The 18,849-nt window shown below is 37.1% G+C and overlaps 1 protein-coding gene across 5 annotated transcripts in view; it reads left to right on the top strand.

Annotated features, from left to right (window-relative positions):
* The window catches only part of LOC307142865 (diacylglycerol kinase delta), an 85,399-nt gene that overhangs the window by 59,050 nt on the left and 7,500 nt on the right, over nucleotides 1-18,849 (top strand). For 3 of the 5 annotated variants that reach the window (XM_079844025.1, XM_079844024.1, XM_079844028.1), the window contains 20 exons: nucleotides 5,119-5,229; nucleotides 5,320-5,400; nucleotides 5,583-5,687; nucleotides 6,832-6,964; nucleotides 7,244-7,350; nucleotides 7,435-7,560; nucleotides 7,823-7,925; nucleotides 8,602-8,761; nucleotides 8,956-9,064; nucleotides 10,702-10,841; nucleotides 10,939-11,023; nucleotides 11,419-11,504; nucleotides 11,619-11,718; nucleotides 11,941-12,145; nucleotides 13,601-13,699; nucleotides 15,348-15,438; nucleotides 16,244-16,351; nucleotides 16,519-16,615; nucleotides 16,710-16,817; nucleotides 17,593-17,706. In XM_079844025.1, coding sequence (XP_079700151.1) covers nucleotides 5,119-5,229; nucleotides 5,320-5,400; nucleotides 5,583-5,687; nucleotides 6,832-6,964; nucleotides 7,244-7,350; nucleotides 7,435-7,560; nucleotides 7,823-7,925; nucleotides 8,602-8,761; nucleotides 8,956-9,064; nucleotides 10,702-10,841; nucleotides 10,939-11,023; nucleotides 11,419-11,504; nucleotides 11,619-11,718; nucleotides 11,941-12,145; nucleotides 13,601-13,699; nucleotides 15,348-15,438; nucleotides 16,244-16,351; nucleotides 16,519-16,615; nucleotides 16,710-16,817; nucleotides 17,593-17,706 — 2,268 coding nt within the window. Of the gene's footprint in view, nucleotides 1-4,202; nucleotides 4,336-5,118; nucleotides 5,230-5,319; nucleotides 5,401-5,582; nucleotides 5,688-6,831; nucleotides 6,965-7,243; nucleotides 7,351-7,434; nucleotides 7,561-7,822; nucleotides 7,926-8,601; nucleotides 8,762-8,955; nucleotides 9,065-10,701; nucleotides 10,842-10,938; nucleotides 11,024-11,418; nucleotides 11,505-11,618; nucleotides 11,719-11,940; nucleotides 12,146-13,600; nucleotides 13,700-15,347; nucleotides 15,439-16,243; nucleotides 16,352-16,518; nucleotides 16,616-16,709; nucleotides 16,818-17,592; nucleotides 17,707-18,849 lie in introns of those variants that run through there. The other 2 variants (XM_079844027.1, XM_079844026.1) reach the window with 2 other exon arrangements.

The following is an 18,849-nucleotide window of genomic DNA, read 5'->3' as shown; positions in this document are numbered from 1 at the left end:
ATTACACAAAACCTGCAATAATTAAATAGGTTTCATGACACAAATATACTTTATGTATTTAATCTCACTTTATGAACCAATGTCTTTGCTCCTGACCTTTAATCCAATTCAACTATACTAACAAGCAAAAACATCACATTTGTGTTTCTTTTTTTTAATTGCTGTTGAACTGTGGGCCTGTCCAAATACCCGTACTTGCGGTCTTACATGATGTATTTCCTGTACTTTCCTATAGATCAGTGTTTCTGCCAAACTTCAAATCAATACGCCCCTGCCAACATCACAACTCGTACTCATAAAATGTAAAACTGGCAGCATCCAGTCTGTGTATGCTGCATACACTAGCCATTGAGATGAATGGGAATGCTGACGGATAGCTCTCCAGGTTTTATAACTCCTTGGATCTAATCAGCTTTGCTGAAAAGAATCATGGGATTTGTAGTTCCAGCTCTATGTAGGGCATTGCAGAGGCACTGTGCCCTTTAGATGAGAGAAAGGACAAAAGAAGAGGATAAAAAAGAAAAAAGGAGGAGAGAATGACAGCAAACAGTGAAGGGAATGAGCAAGGAGAGCCGAAATGACGCAAGAAAGAAGAGAGAAAAGGGAAATGGAAGAGCAGGGAGAATACAGAAACTGAGGATTTGAGAGGAACTAAAAGAGAGAGAGAAGGATTAGGAGAGGAAGAGGTAGAGATTAAACAAAAATAGCAATCATTGTGAGACTCCTCTGAGTCACCATCTGATGTGTGTGTGTGTGTGTGTGGGGTGTGTGTGGGGGTGGGGGGGGGGGGGGTCCTGGTAAACCCTCTGTTTTGAGGAAAAAATAATTGAATATTGTGAACAATGAACCCAAATAACCGAATAAAAAAAAAAACGTATATCACAACCATATGCTAAGCATGAAAGTTGAGTGATTAACACCATTTGCTACAGAGTTTTCTGTGATGGGTTAGGGTATGGAATATACCATTTGTACAGTATAAAAATGTCCTCTGGAAAGTCCCCATAAAACATGGAAACCCATGTGCGTGCGTGTGTGCGCGTGTGTGCGTGTGTGCGTGTGTGTGTGTGTGTGTGCGTGTGCGTGTGTGTGTATGCCTGCTCACTGTGATGGATCAAAGATGTCCTCATCTTTTATGAATGTGGAACCAGCTCTGTTCTGAAAGGATGGAGTGAGTGATGTCTGGGTCTGATGTTTATCTTGCTGTACAGGGAGGCTTCACTGGCAGATATCCAGAAGTTTAGTCTCTCACACCTAAACCTACACTGTCACCGTGATTTTGCCAAGTAAGACATGTTCCTGGATCAACACATTTTGTTGATCCTGGAACAACATTCCTGTCCAAAAATGCAGTCCTAACCATATCCCTACCCATAACTTATCCCTAAAATCAGAGGGAAATGATAGATGAATAACAATAAGGTGATGTAGATGCACCTTACCCTGGTTGTAAGCCTAAACTTGACATAAACTGTAAACTCGTCCCTCACACGCTTATTTGTATGTATTTTCTGTGACTTTTATTGTTTTTGACCTAATATTTTCTTGAATATTTATACAAATATATATGCTAACCCTTTTTCCATAATGTAATTGGTTTTAGATTTTACTGTCCTTGTGGGACTGTGTTTCCACAGAAATAGCAAAACCTGACCCACATACATACATACATAATGAGAACATACATACTATATTATTTTTTTATATTAATCTAAATAGAATAACTTTTGACTCAACCAATCCCTAAATCTACTTCTACAAGAAAACATTATATAATGTATGCCATCACAGGGCGATTTTGACCGATTTAATTTCTTCTGGGGGCAATTCACATTATTTTTAAACCCTGCTGGGAGTCATGGTGGAGAAAATGAGACACCGGTTGAAAAGGACGTAGAGAGTATAATCGCCTGCAAAAGTGACTCAGAGGTTACATTGACATTGCAGCTGAATGTGGCTCAAATCCTCACATGTGGCCCAACATTTTAAATTCTGATCTGAGACATTTTCAACATGTCAAGCTGTGTATCTAATTTTCTTCAAATTTGACAGCAGTGTGGGCAGTCATAATGAAATTCATAAAATAATTTCTGAATTGCACTAAATTAAGTTTTACACAGAAAAGTAAAAACACAATTGTTTAAAATATACTGTATATTGACTTTCATAAGGTCTCAGATGTGACAATTGTTTTGAACTGACAATAGATGTTAAAATGTTAATGCTAAAAGTACATTTTCATATAAGAAAATTATTTATTATATTTAGGGGTGTAACGGTACACGTATTTGTACCGAACCGTTTCGGTACAGGGCTTTCGGTTCGGTGCACACGTGTAGCTACAGTTCAAGCGGCCGCGCAGATCTGTGAACGCGATCGATCATCTCTTCCTAAAGAATAAACATGAATGAACATCAGAAGGTATGTTGAGGATACATTACAACTGTCACGTATCATATGTGGTGTAATCGCTCCATCAGTGTTTCAACGGCGGAAAGACAACTAATATAACTGCTTGTAAACGAAACAATGTCATGTAGCATCACATTTACCTCAGGCAGTCATTCAGTGTCCACAGAATTGTATTCACTACAGAAATCAACTCTTTCACTAAATATTTGCACTATATTAGCCTATAATATATTTGAATTATATTCTACTTAACCTGCTAGTGATGTCTTGATTATTTCATGTATGTTTAAATAAACCTGTCATTAGAAGTGTAAAAACTGCCTTATGTGAAGTTTACATGTTTATGTACTATGTTATTTAAGTGTTGATAATTATACCTAAACATAAATAGCAACTGAATTTAAGCTAATAGTTTTGTCTCTGTTGTTAACTTTTAATATTAATGTGCAAGTAAGGGCTCCCTATATAGTTTACAGCAATATCTTCAAATAAACTTTGTTATAATTTAGTTCATTTAAGGACAGACACATTTTTCAGTAAACCACAGTTTAATAAAAATAAATAAAAAGCAATTTTGTAAAACTGCTGTACCGAACCCGTACCGAACCGTGACTTCAAAACCGAGGTACGTACCGAACCGTCAGTTTTGTGTACCGTTACACCCCTAATAATATTATATTATATTAATTATATTATATTATATTATATTATATTATATTATATTATATTATATTATATTATATTATTTATATTATATTATATTATATTATATTATATTATATTATATTATATTATATTATATTATATTATATTATATTATATTATATTATATTATATTATATTATATTATTATAATGACCCTGGACCACCTTATTACTGGTTTTGTGGTCCAGGGTCACATATTATATAATTTTTTTTTATGCATTATGGTCAGTTTAGAAGTGTGTGAAAATATAGCCAGATTGTTAGAGATACTTTCTTTCCCACAAGACGTCACGTTTCCGTGCAGTCTCTTATTGTCTCTATGTGAATTTACTCCCTTCATGTGTACGTCATCATGACTCTTGGCAGATTGCCTGGCTAGGTTACTCACTTTGATTTCCTTAATGATTAGCAACAGCACTCTCACTCTCCTTGTTTTCAGTGTGACAGAGCCGCAAAAGAAAGATCTCCTGTCGTTTCTGTCCCATCAGCCTGTCTCAATGCTGACTGAGTTGCTGGCGGCGTTCTGCCATAATACACTCATGAAATCCACATCCCACGTCATCAGAGGGCAAAATATGCCCCTGCATGTTTAGACAAGGACAGACTCCATTGTAATTCGATTTTACTGCTTATGTGCCTCGAAGTACAGCTGTATTTGATGACTTCTAGAAAGTCTTTTAGCTGCTCTGCCCTTTAGACCAGATTGAAGTGTCAAGGTTTATGATGAAAGTCAGAGATCAATTGAAGACCTTATCATGTTTTGGAGGTCCATAGTGAACTTTATGGAAATGTCCTTCTTGTCCCTCCTTCAGTGTTGTTGGCACTTGAGTCAGGAATTTTGCTAGTTGACAGATCAGGTTTTATTATATGCTTACCGTAACGCCTTTACAGTAAACCAATGTTAAGACAATTAGGCAAGAAAGAAAGAAGTTAGAGAAACTGGTTTGACGGTGTTGTTATGGTAAATCTTATAGAGGCTCATAGAGTTTTAATGTACCAATCAACATGCAAGTCCTCATAAATGTTTTCCCCTGAAGCCAATGACAATAGGGGTGTAACGATACACCAATGCCACAGTTCGGTTCATATCATGGTTTTGGAGTCATGGTTCGGTTCATATCATGGTTTTGGAGCCATTGTTCGGTTCGGTTTTAATTGAAGAGTGTGCGCTACGAGCACAGTATAACAGCTGACAGGACAGGAAAGCGTTTTTCTGAGGTGAGAGAGATTTTTTTTCACCCTCAAGTTGTTCCAAACCTGTATGAATTGCTTTCTTCTACTGGACACAAAAGAAAATATTTTGAAGAATGTCAGTAACCAAACAGCTGATAAGTCCCATTGACTTCCAAAGTATTTTTTCCACATACAATGGAAGTCAATGGACTGTTTGGTTACCCATATTCTTCAAAATATCTTTTGTGTGTGTGTTCGGCAGAAGAAAGGAATACAGGTTTGGAACAACTTGAGGGTAAGTAAATTATGACAGAATATTCATTTTTGGGGGAACTATCCTTTAACAAAACCATGCATGTTTGTTTAATACATATGCTGTCTAATTTAATACTTTCGTCCACCAATAAGAGTATAAAGCTCTGTTCAATACATTTTACCAAACCAGAAACAGCAGGAAAAAAGTCCACCAATTCCATCTGGGCCTGGTGATAAGCCATTGTTATTGAAGTACAGGATTGTTAATGCAAGTTGGAGCCTCAGGGGTTTGTGTGTGTTCATTTCTTATTATGATTCAGTATAACAAACAGAAAACTGAATTTCACGCACATGCAAAAGAAGCAATTTATGAACACCAGTAAATCCACTGGGCTGTGAAGCAGTTTCTAAAAATAGCCAGTTCTAGCATGGCATGAAAATATTTCATTATAAAAAATGTGGCAGTAGGGATACATGAACACTATTATAAAAACAAATCAAAACGTTGTATTTGCAATATCTGTCTTGTACACGTTTTTAATTTCGTTTCTCTTTCTCTGCATTGTTTTGTAGAAGAGTGTAAAGGAGGGTATTTTACTGAAGCAAACCAGCTCTTTTCAGAGATGGAAGAGGAGATATTTCAAACTGCGAGGCAGGACTCTTTATTATGCCAAAGATTCAAAGGTAAAAGCATGGTCCCTCTAGGGTATGCTGAATATAGGTGCTTGTTTCAGTGCTTGTTGGTGACAAAACCATGCTACTTTATTGTTGTAGTCTCTCATATTTGATGAGGTCGACCTCTCAGATGCCAGCGTGGCCGAGACCAGCACCAAGAATATCAACAACAGTTTCACAGTAAGCAAGAACTCTTTTCAATGCCTTTATTAAAACCTAGGGAAATATGTTTAGGTTTATGTGAAATAAACCTTTTTTTAAATATGTCTATGTAGGCATCTCAATGAATGTTGGGACGCAGCCCCATTCATAGTTCATTTCTAGCTCACACTTGGTTTTTGATATCCCTCATTCTCTTCGAGGTTATCACTCCATTCCGTAAGCTGATGTTGTGTGCGGAAAGCAGGAAAGAAATGGAAGACTGGATCAGTGCTTTGAAGTCTGTACAGAAATGGGAGACTTACGAGGTCAGTGTCTGAACCTTCACCTTTAAACCCCTCCAAAATCATTCAAAGTTTCGATTAATGTGCATTGATGCCCATAATGGCAGTTTAATGTTCCTTCAGATGGATTTCTCATCCCTATTTGTTAAGTGATCAATAAACAAAAGCCATGGGAGTAACTGCTATAGCTGTAATTGTGTTTAGGTGAAATATTGATGTAAAGTAGTTAGTGTGTCAATCCATGTGGTTTTAAAAATGTTGTGCTTTTCATAAGCCAAAAAAAAAAAAAATGTTTAACCCTATATCAGTGGTTCTTAACCTTTTTTACTCCTCAATACACACACTTTCTACCCAATAAAATATTTTAGAGATTTGCATAATATAAAATGCCTATTGCGTTTTAAAGTTTTATTGCATTACTTTTGAATTTACTTGAAAATTTAACACACAGCAACAGAATACATTTGCCAGTCCTATATTTGAGTCCTTAAAACATTTATTTGGCAGTATTCTATAACCAAACTCATACCTGTACATTTTCAGAACTCAACCGCATTCTAGGAAAACTGTGCTGTGTGAACAAAACAGGACAAAAAGGCGTGTCTACTGTGTGTTGCAGGTTTTCGTGTGTGGTTTCACTTTAGGTAACTTACAGCGATGGATATAAGATCTGTGTCATCTGAAGGTTTTAGATCCTGTCACTGGCTCCCATCAGTTTTGTGTTCTATGTGTGACTCAAATGCTCCGCTCTCCACCCAGATAAAAGCTGCTGTCGGTTAATGAATATTTGACGGATTAACTCGCAACTCGATTGGACTCGTCGTGTCAAAAATGACACTTTTCAGTTTTATGGACGTTGCTATCTTTGATATTACTTTGGTCACTGTCACTATGGTTACTCGTAAGAGACTACGGGCTTGACCCGTTGCACATTCATACAGACAGTATTCGAGACGCTACTGTAAGTTGTTGTTTGAACGGGACATTTCGAGACTCACACCTGTAAGTAAATGCAGTTGTCACTGGCAGTGATGAATGTAGCCTATAAGTCATCTTGAGGCCCCCTTGAAAGCTTGCTGAGGCCCCCTGGTTGAGAACCACCGCAGATCTTATTATTTGGATGTGTATTTATAGTGCAGTTATGTTGACATGATTTTTTTGATCACAGGCCAGTCAGTTTAACATGGAGCACTTCTCTGGGATGCATAACTGGTATGCCTGCTCTCACGCCCGGCCCACCTTTTGCAACGTGTGTCGAGAGGCTCTGCCGGGGGTCACCTCTCATGGTCTTTCCTGTGAAGGTAAACATAAACACAAAGCTTTTTTGTATCGTTGCCTAAGCCTTTCATACTGTTTTTTTTTCTCTCTCTCTCTCATTCTTTATGAACAGTTTGTTTGGATTTTTCCTTTTGGTGCCATTTACCTTTTCACACATTGTTTATTCTGCTCGGAGGACGAACAATGACGTTGTGTGTTTAGAGCGTAATCAATGACTCATAAATACAAACATTGCCCTCAGCCTGTTGTCACGTTCTAGTGATGATCTGTTTTATGTCATATTTTCTCTCTGTGTGTGTTAGTGTGTAAATTCAAAGCCCACAAGCGCTGTGCCGTACGATCCACAAATAACTGTAAGTGGACCACTCTGGCGTCCATAGGAAATGACATAATTGAGGATGAGGATGGGGTAAGTGAATCTTTTAAAATATACATGCATATGATATGGTCTCAGTGGTAATCTGTACCTAAATTTGTGTGTTTGTGTATACAGGTGGCAATGCCTCACCAGTGGTTGGAGGGAAACCTTCCGGTTAGTGCTAAGTGTGTGGTGTGCGATCGAAACTGTGGCAGCGTCCGCCGACTACAGGACTGGCGGTGCCTCTGGTGCAAAGCCATCGTACGTCATCTCTTCCTGCCCACTCTATAAAGCCAATCATATATCACCCACACCCACATTATTGCATCAAACCCACTTCACTCTATAATAATAACAACTAAACACATCACATAAACACCCAGAGTTTACAGGACAGACTATGACATCATATTTATACAGATGTGAACCTTGATGGGTATACATCAACATCTGTTACTCTTATGGGTATTAGACTGTCTGTGAGTAGCCATTAATGTATCTCTCATACATTCCCTGTGTGTAGGTGCATAATTGCTGTAAGGAGCTGTTGGGAAAGGTTTGTCCTCTGGGTCAATGTAAGGTCTCCATCATTCCACCCACTGGACTCAACAGCATCGACTCTGACGGTAAGGGTTGCCCTGGCAACTGCATCAGCTTAGCTGTCTCCATAACACTTGTATACATTGTCATATGTTTTCTGTTGCAAATGTATAATTATAACTACGTATATGTCCGTTAAAAATACCATTGAATATGTAATTCCAGTTATATAATATTTACGCTACCATTCAAAGGTTTGAGGTCAGTAAGATTTCTCTCTTTTTTTTCGAAAGCAATTATTACTTTTATTCAGCAAAGATGTAATAATTTGATCAAAAGTGACAAAGTCATTGTTACAAAATATTTGTAATATAAATTCTGGTCTTTTTTACTATCTATTTATCAAAGAATCCAATTATCAAATGTATCTCGGTTTCCACAAAACAAGCAGCACAAAATAAAGTATAAATTGTAAATTGTAATCATATTTTACTGTTTTTACTGTATTTTTGATCAAGTAAATGCAGCCTTGGTGAGCTGTTGATGAAAACATACAAAATCTTAGAGACCTCAAACTTTTGCATACTGCATCAATGAAGTTAGTTATGTTCTTAAAGAGACAGTGGTTAAAGATGGTTACATTTCCAAACATGACACCCCTCCCAAGTTCTTTTCCTCTCCTCTCCTTCTCTTATTCCCACTCTCTCTCCCTCCTCTCCAATCCCTCCATTGTCCTCCTTCATCATCCCTTGCTCACTGCAGGCTTCTGGAAGGCCACCAGTCCATCCTGCTCGAGCCCTCTGCTGGTGCTGGTGAACAGTAAGAGTGGTGACAACCAGGGCGTCAAGTTCCTGCGCAGGTTTAGGCAGCTTCTGAACCCGGCACAGGTCTTTGACCTCATGAACGGCGGCCCACAGCTGGGGTGAGGTCAATGTCCGCTGATAACACACTGCAATATCAATTAAAAGACTTATAGGACTGTAAAGGCAGTTAAAGAGTCAGGAATCATTCACAGTAGCTTCGCTTTCAAAAAAAATCGCTTTACAATTTTGTTGGCTTAGTCAATTTGCCCTCTGAACCACATTTGTTGTTTTATATTTTTGTTTTTGCGTACAGGCTTCGTCTCTTCCAGAAGTTTGAGACCTTTCGTATCCTAGTGTGTGGTGGAGATGGGAGCGTGGGCTGGGTTCTTTCTGAACTGGACAAACTCAGCCTGCACAAACAGGTCAGAATACCCAGAATAAAGTTCTTACATATTAATGAAAGATTTTGAAAACATGCACCAGGGGTGTGCAGCAGAGCCAATGTTAAAAATTATTTGTATCTGGATCTGTATTCGGATTAATCCAGAAGTGGGAGGAGCTTTAACTGGAAGTTCGTGAAGTTCCCTGAGAGTGAATTTATTTTGATTATAATTATAAAATGCATTAAAATATCTAATTTAAAACAATAATAATACATTTTTGAATAAAAGGGGGAAAAATCTTTATCTGAATAGTTTCCAGAGAAATCATCCACAACCTCAAATAAAATGAATCTATATAAAATAGCTGATTAGAGAACATGAAAGAAAATATACTGTATATAATAGTTGAAAATTACTAAAACAACATTTACTATCCATACAAATGCAAATCTGAACAAATGATAAAGAATATGTAAATGTCTCACTCTCTCCCGGAGACGGCAAGCAGAGATGCATATCATATCCTACAAGTTTTACAACATTTAAATAAACATATCAAGTAGAAGAAAATGTGTATGATGTAGTTTCTTAGTTGACATTACTCTGGCCAAAGCTCTGATTTCTGAGAGACGCACAGAAATGGCATCGGGGCTATTTGATTTGCGATTGCGCTGTCCTTATTTCATTCATAAAATGTACACTCATTCATGTATCATATATCGTACAAGGTTTAAAACATTTAAATACTGTAGACATATCCAATAGTAGAAAATGTGTATGCAGGAAGTAATGCAACACTAATGAGTAGTACACCATTAACACTTCACTTACTACTTTTAACTAATATAGAAACAAGCTTAACTAATCAGTAAGTAATATTGAATATAGGAGATAGTTCCTTGTTAAGTAATCAATAATTACTGAATGAAATTAGCCTCATTAATAACATAATAACTAACTGACAAATTATAAAGAACATTATTGTGTGTCTGAGACATAATAAGTCAAATTTTTTACTCTGAAAAAAGTCATAAAATGCATCGCTAATTACTCATGTGTTACCTAGTCACTCTGCAGGAACTACTAGTGATCTTAACATTATTTGAATATGAAAAGGCTATTTTTTCCACTTTGAAATAGTGCTCCAGATCACTAGTAGTTCCTGCAGAGTGACTAGGTACTTAGTGATGCATTTTATGACTTTATTCAGAGTAAAGAAGGTCAATCTTCAAGAATTACTAGTGATCTGGACCATTATTTTAAAGGGAAAAACATCTTTACCACTTAAGTAATTAGTGATGCATTTTATGACCACGTTGAGAGTGAAAAAAAGACAATTGCTCACATCTCAGACATGTTAATGTGGGGATTAATTAATTATTCATTCTTTATAATTTGTCATAGTTACCTATTAGTTCTTAGTGATGCTAATCTCCTTCAGCAATTATTGATTACCTAAAAATAAATACTCATTAGTCCTGCATTACTTCCTGCATACTTACCTATAAATGACGGACCATTATTCTAAAGTGTTACCAAGAATCCTGAAAGACTTATTTTAAAACCTTGTGAACAGTATTGTGCATAGGGTCCATTTTTATTTTGTGTTGTCTTTAGCTTTAGAAGTGCCCAGAAGTACACTCTTATTGTGTTGTGTTGTGTTGTGTGTGTAACAGTGCCAGCTGGGCGTGTTACCGCTGGGCACAGGAAATGACTTGGCACGTGTGCTGGGCTGGGGAGGACTCTGTGATGATGATGCCGGGCTGCTGCAGATACTGGAGAAACTGGAGAGAGCTACAACCAAGATGCTGGACAGGTGAAGCTGGACAGACAAAGAGAAGGAGAATGAATGAATAAGTGGATGAATGACTCATCCAAACTCATCTCTCTGTTCCTAAATGTGTGTGTCACAGATGGAGTGTGTTGACCTATGAAGTGCCCACCAAACAGACTCCGGCGATTGTAAAGGAGGAAGATCCATTAGACTCCCCCCTACAGGTGACCTTCAAGTGCATCAATACAGAACATATTACAAAATGATTTTCACATTTTTGTGATCCATAGCTAATGTGATTACTGTTAAGACCTACATTACCATTCAAAGGTTTGGGGTCAGGAATACTTTTATTCAGCAAGGATGCATTGTTTTGTTACAAAAATTATTTTTTCAAATAAATGCTGTTTTTATATGCTTTCTCTTTATGAAAGAAACCTGAAAAAAGTACATCAGTTTCCACAAAAATGTTAAGCAGCACAGCCATTTTCAACATTGATAATAATATTTCTTAAGCATTTCCTAAGAGAACAATTATTTTAAACTGTAATCATATTTCACAGTATTATTGGTTTTTACTGTATTTTTGATTGCTTTAAATTTGTTTTTTAAAATCCAGATTACACAATATGCTGATTCTGTTGCCACTCACTTGACCAAAATCCTGGACTCCGACAAACACAGTGACGTTATATCATCTGCTAAGTGAGTAAACATTTATTGTTTGTGTTCATGAATGTGATGTGAGTATATGAAAATATATATTTTTAAATTCTTTTGAACCTCTAAATGTTGTCTTCCTATCTCTTTCATTCAAAGGTTTCTTTGTGGAACAGTTAATGATTTTGTGGCTGAAGTCGGCAAAGCTTATGAACGGGCTACAGAGAATAAAGAGGAGGCTGATGCTATGGCAAAAAAGGTAAAGCTGGAGACTTGTGCTTTTTTTTAGTTGTTGTGAACAAACAGTTAAAAGATTAACACATTTTTTGTAAATGGTTAAACATTCAAATAATAAGCCAAAGGAACAAACCCATTTGAAGGAAAATCCGCTAACAATGAGCCAAATGAGCAGTTAAATAATGAGTGAATTAGTTTGGTTCTTTATAAACTGTTTTGACTTGTGCTTGTGTGTCTATATCAGTGTGCCATGCTGAACGAGAAGCTAGACTCTTTGGTTAAGGCTCTCAGCGAAGACGCCAATGCGCAGCTGGTACCAGCCGGGTCCATCTCACCAGATGAGAGCGACACTGATCAGTCCAGACCCTTCAGATCAAGAGAGCAGCTGATGCTGAGAGCCAACAGCCTAAAGAAAGCACTTCGACAAATCATAGATCAGGCAGAAAAAGGTAAATCTTCACCATATATGTCCATTCTTCTGTGGGTTTTGGGCCAGTGTTAGAATACATAGAATAAACTTCAAGAACAGTGGCGGCTGGTGATAATTATTTTTGGGGGGGCGGGGGGGGTTTTTCCGCAGGGGGGGGGGGGGGGGGCAGTATCAAGATGCATGTTGACTAAATTCAAGAAAACAGTGTCTTCACTTTTATCTTTTTACACATTCATTTCCCACATATAATTGAATGAGGAAAGGAAAAACAAAAGAAAAACAGCAACAACAAACTAGCATGTTGACTACTTAAAATTCATTTTTGCTCTCCTTTCTTTCTGGCCAGCAAATTTCTCAATGACTCTCTGATCAAAGTCAGTCATCTCAGTAGTGTCATGACGTTTGCATTGTTCAGTCAGATATTTAAGGTCTCTTACCCCTATTGTTGTCCACAAAACTTCAGTACCGACACTTAGAAATAAAAGACAGGGAAAGTAATAAAGGGCCTTGCTAACAACACATCCAGCCAGCCACTTACGTTTCTCATAACAAGCGCGTGGAGCTCAGAGTGCAGCTTCATCCTCTGTCACTGGCCTGTTGCTGGATTTGTAAATTGCGTTGGTCCGGTTCGGGATCCTTTTTTTTCTTCCAACGAACGCCTTGTGAAAGAATTTGGTTTAACTGCTGCCATCTCTACGAAACTGATAATCCTAACAAGGTTTTGGCGGAGTCGGAGTGACTGTCGCCCGCGCACTTTCGCTTTAGTGGTCAAGAGCGTAAAGTTGAATGACAGGTGACGAGAACCAATCAGATTGGATAAAATAACACGCATCCAATTCTGATTCGCCAGGGACGCAGCGACCTGCGTCCGGAGGAGGATCTTTAAGAAACCAATTAGAGACCAGCTTCAGGTCACATGCTGCCCGTATATATTTGGACTCAGATAGACATCCATTTGTCCGGCGTCCCTCGAGCATGAAACCGCATGAAACATATTGAAGAACATATAAAATAGTTCACCCATCAAAGCCAGTTTTTATTAAATGCTGAGGCTCTTACTAACAGCCAGCACATCGTATGAGTAAACTATTTTATTTTTATTTCACTTTTATATAATTTTTGTATACATGTATATTTCTGGAATTTTGATGGGGGCGGCGCCCCAGCGCCCTCTATTGACCAACCGCCACTGTTCAAGAAGAACATAATTCAAACATTGCAGAGTACTGTAAAGCTAAACTTCTGTACTTCATGAAGGTTATTCTGTGATAAAATGTTCAAAACACACCCAGAGAGAAATTCACAAAAAGGCTTCATTGAATAACATTTTAACTCTTACTTTCTACTGTGTTTACCACGGTTGTATTTAAATAAGGTAAAACCAAAATCTGTGCTTTAGCAGGAATGTAAACAGCATGTTTCAGTGGCTTCTGGGACACTTTACCCAGTATTTAATTCGATTGCTTTCTCTCAGTGGTGGATGAGCAGAACAGACACACCCAGGTACAGAGAATGTCCTCCTCCTCATCAATCAAAAGAGGCAGCAGTGAGGACCTCAAAGAGGCGGAGCCACGTGAGTGACAAACTCAGTTCATGAATATTCATAGATGGTGCCTAGTAATTGGATCCTCAGTCTTCTCGATTACATTTTTCACTGAAAAGTTTTACCTCTGCCGTAGCTCGTTCAAGCATTAAGTAAGTAAGTAAGTAAACTTTATTTATATAGCACCTATCACAGATAAAAATCACAAAGTGCTTTACAAAGAATATACAATTTAACAAACAAAACAAACCCAAATATTGGGTCAACATTGGCATTTTGTTATATGAAAGATGTTTTTAATCACAGTTGCATGAAAATTGCAGTTGGCCTCGACCTGAGGAACATTAAAACAACCACCAAAGTCCCTGAATAAAACCCCCACAGTTAAAGGATCATTACTCATTTTGTGAATATGAAGGTCAGCTGTACAAATGAAGGCTTAAGATCATTCCAAACACAGAAGACATAAAATGTATAAATTAGGAGGATGCAAACTGTGTTTGCATGCTCTGGTGGAAGTAAAAGACAACATCATGCAACCCAGACACTGTCTAGAAAAGGTCGTCTCTCAGAACTGTCTGTGTGAGCAGGGAGATGTGAGAAAAGAAAAGGCCAAGGATCACTTGAAGGAGCAACAGAGTTAATTAACATCAACTATATCAACATGCGTAACACTGCATTAGCTCACATAAAGGGCAGCACTAAACAATCCATTTTGCATGAAGAACTTTTATTTTATTTTTCATTTATATTAACATTTACAAAAAATGTCTTAGCAAAATATGTTCTAATCTTTTTTTATGTAATATAAATCACTGCCACATGAACACATGAAATGAGTCGCATAAAAAGAGTACTCTGAAAAAGATTTACCAAAAAAAGACCTTTCACTGATGCTAATTTTTACTAAATCTTCTCTTGTCTGTGTTACTAAACAAATGTGTGTAATCAAGTGAGCTTCGTTTAATTTGAGTTCTTTCAAAGAAAATAAAAGTATCGCCCCCACTTTATATTAGGTGTCTTTAACTACTATGTACTAACATTTAAATTGATAATTTGATACAATGCACTTATTGTGTAGATACATGTTTTGACAATGTACTTGTCTTATATTTTTCAAAATACATGCATGTAATTACAGCTGTAACTAATTTCTGTAATTGCACTGTTGATCCTTCCCTTACCCCTTAACCCACCCTTAAACCTACCCTTACCACCACACCTGTCCCTAACCTTACCCGTATATTCCACCTCAATAGCACAATAATTATGTTGTACTTATTTTTTGATGCAAGTTAAGGTAAGTTAAGGACACCTAATATAAAGTGTGACCAAAGTATTTGTTCAGTCAACTGGAAATGAGTTGGAAATAAAATAAACTACTCAAATACTTTATGTAGTGCTATAGACTGTAAGAGATCTGTTTGCGTTAATTAATGTGTGTTTAATTAGTTTTACTCAAATCAGTTACATAGGGTGTTTCTCAAATATTTAAACTCAAATGGTTTCATACTCAAAAAAAGCAAGTAAATTCAGAGGCATTTTTTCTCCAGAACAGTTTGATACACTATTGTACTATTGCTATTGAAGGTTTTGTAGTGATTCTAGGTGTTTTTCTTATGGCTGCATTTTGCACTTCACTCCCTCTCACTCTTCTATTCTTCCATTTCAATGACAGGTCAAAACACATTGAGTCCAACCACTACAACCCCTATATTACTGGAGAAGTCAGAGAGCTTCAGCACTGTGCTTTTCTCTGAAGAGTCTGTGTAAGACTGTGCAAACACACACATGCACACACACACACATACACACACACATTCTCTTATCTTTCTCCAGAGAAGTGCAGTAATGACATCTGAGGTTCCAGTAGCTCTAAAACCACGTTGACAGTGTAATATACCACAGTGTTTGCTATTCCACTCACTGACACACTAGTCCATCACATTCTCAGTGGACATAAATCTGTTTTTATATTGTTCATACGTAGACTTATTTCCATCTACAGGCTATAGGACTCACGTTTACAATGTTAGCATTATTTACATAATTATAGAACTCAATTATTTGATCAAAAATACAGTAAAATCAGCAATATTGTGCAATATTATTACAATTTAAAATAATTGTTTTCTATTCAAATATAATTTAAAATGTCATATATTCATGTGATGTTAAAGCTGAATCTTCAGCATCCATTCTTCAGTGTCACACGATTCTTCAGAAATCATTCTAAGCTTTTTTTATCATCAACGTTGAAATTTCAGTTTTTCAAGATTCTTGAATAGAATGAAATAACATTTATTTGAATTAGATATCTGTAATTATATATTATATAATTCTTAATAGATCATTAGAAGCTCAGCACTCCTCATATCCATCACTATAAGATACAAGTGCTTATGTGACATTGCAACAAGTTCACCTATACATTTTCGTTGTGAATGATGTGTGTATGACGAATACATCCACCTTTGCTCTTTATTTAGCACTCAAAAAACTTTTTTATTCATCAGTAAGTCTTTCTGTGACTCAGCTTACACAATTCATCCTGCTTGTCTCTCTGTTCCACAGACAGTGCACAGAAAAGTGTGTGATGAATAACTATTTTGGTATCGGGCTGGATGCCAAAATATCTTTGGAGTTCAACAACAAGAGAGACGAGCACCCAAAAAAGTGCAGGTAAGAAAGAAGAAATGTTTGAGAATTGCTGAATGCAATTCATTAAATCCATATAAAAAATGTATTGCAGAGAGAAAATGTCTTGGTTATTTTTTTCAATGATAATGCTGTGTTTATATAATGCTGACTAAAACGGTCAAATATGTTTTTTTGTTTTTTTTTTACAGTAGTCGCACTAAAAACATGATGTGGTATGGAGTGCTAGGGACCAAAGAACTGGTGCAGAAAACCTACAAGAACCTGGAACAAAGAGTCCAGCTGGAGGTATGAGCATGTGGTGGACAGATAGAGAGGAAGACAATGCGAGATGCTGACATGTGGGCTGAGTGCATCTCTCTCTCTTTCTCTCTGTGTGCAGTGTGATGGAGTGCCCATGTCCTTGCCGAGTCTTCAGGGTCTTGCTGTTTTGAACATCCCCAGCTATGCAGGAGGCATTAATTTCTGGGGTGGCACCAAAGAGGACAATGTGAGTCCATCAATGAAACAGAATTTCAGTTCAGAACTTATAACTTTACTTTCCGGAGGGCAGTTCAGTTCAACAAAGTGAAAAATCAGCTCAGAGTTGTACAGATGAAACTGTGCTGTTCATTTATCTTCAATGCATCTCTTTAATGTTCTGTGCCGTCAATAAACAATGGCTCCTGGCCAGACTTTCTTACTGCAGATATGACTTTCAGAATGCATCAACCACTTTCACAAACACTCCTCAATTCATCAATATCCTTTCATCATTTATCAAGAACAAATTGTCAGTGCAAGAAAGTGCATTGTGGCGAATAAACAGGAAGCAATATGAAACAAGTGTAGGGAATAAATGGTGGAAAATAGAAAAAGATGAGAGAGTTAAAGAGCACTGAACAGTGCAAATGCAATAAGTACGATAATATACAGTACACTGAAATCTAGTTAATAAAAATACACATATTACAGAGGATAACCGTCCTACCTGAAGTGATGCTGTTTAGCTATCTGATCTCTATCTAACTCACGTCACTGTAGGCTAACAGATTCTTTCCTGTTAAGTGGAAAATCATGATATAATTTCCCAGTAGGAATCAGAGTGCACACACAAGACATCTGGTCCTTCCTGTGTTTCGTGTTTCAAGTTGCTTATCTTAAAACATATAGATTTAGATAGATAGATGTAAACTTGTGTAAATAAACTGTAGTTCGGATGATGAGAATGTGGTTCAACGGTGGACATTATGAAATATTGTCTGCCATTGTATTTGTTTGTGTAGAATTTTGGAGCTCCATCGTTTGATGATAAGAAGCTGGAAGTGGTGGCTGTGTTCGGCAGCATGCAGATGGCCATGTCTCGAGTCATCAACCTACAGCATCACCGCATCGCCCAGGTCTGAACACCAGGACACAATGCAGAATTTAACAATTATATTCCCTTCAATTTAGAGGTTGAAACATGAATTAAATTCAACTACACCCTAACTGAAAATTTAATCGGAGTAATAAGATGAGAAATTTACTGAATTGCAATTCAACATTCTGGGAAAAGTGGTCTTCCACTGTGGTAAAAGGAAACTTAATCGATTAAATATGCAATATATAGTCCTTAAAGGGTCAATTCACCCAAAAATGAAATTTACCCCATGATTTACTCACCCTAAGCCATCCTAGGTGAATATGATATTCTTCTTTCTGACGAATACAATCTTTATAATGGCAGTGAATGGGAGCCCAAAATTGTGCATCCATCCATAAAAATAATCCACACGGCTCTGAGGTTAATAAAGGAATTCTGAAGCGAAGCGATGTGTTTGTGTAAGAAAAATATCCATATTTAACACGTTATAAAGTAAAATATCTATCTTTTGCCAGAACGCCTTCCATACTGCACTTTTTTTGGGCTTCAAATTTTGGGCTGCCATTATAAAGCTTGGATTAGCCAGGACATTATTTAATATAACTCTGATTGTATTTGTCTGAAAGAAGAAAGTCCTATACACCTAGGATGGATTGAGGGTTGAGTAAATCATGGGGTAATTTTCATTTTTGAGTGAACTACAGTTGTCAGTTGTCTGTACACTCTAAAATAAAAGGGTTTTTCCACAGTGATGCCATAAAAGAACCATTTTTGGTTCGCCAAAGAACGTTTCAGTAAAAAGTTCTTAAAATAATAATAATAATGCGTTTATTTTATATAGTGCCTTTCTGCAAACTCAAGGTTGCTTTGGAATATTTTAACAAATTAACACGACAGCAGACAGTGAAACAATACAGGTACACTGAGCGTAGATAACATACATTACATGAGTCACATCATAAAGTTGGGGACTCATTTTCTTAGAAGATTTGAAAAATCTAAAGAACCTTTTTCCACTATAACGAACTTTTGTGGAATGAAAAGGTTCAATGGATGTTGTTCGGAACCACACCGGGGCAGTCGTGGCCTAATGGGTAGAATGGTTGGTTCTCAATACCAGCAGGAAATAACTTGAGCAAGGCACCTAAACCCCAATTGCTCCCTGGGTGCCACAGCA

The sequence above is a fragment of the Gobio gobio genome (assembly GCF_949357685.1).
Source record: "Gobio gobio genome assembly, chromosome: 2".
Lineage (NCBI taxonomy): Eukaryota > Metazoa > Chordata > Actinopteri > Cypriniformes > Gobionidae > Gobio > Gobio gobio.
Note: the sequence above shows the minus strand (reverse complement) of the source record. Positions and strands in the feature narration are given on the sequence as shown.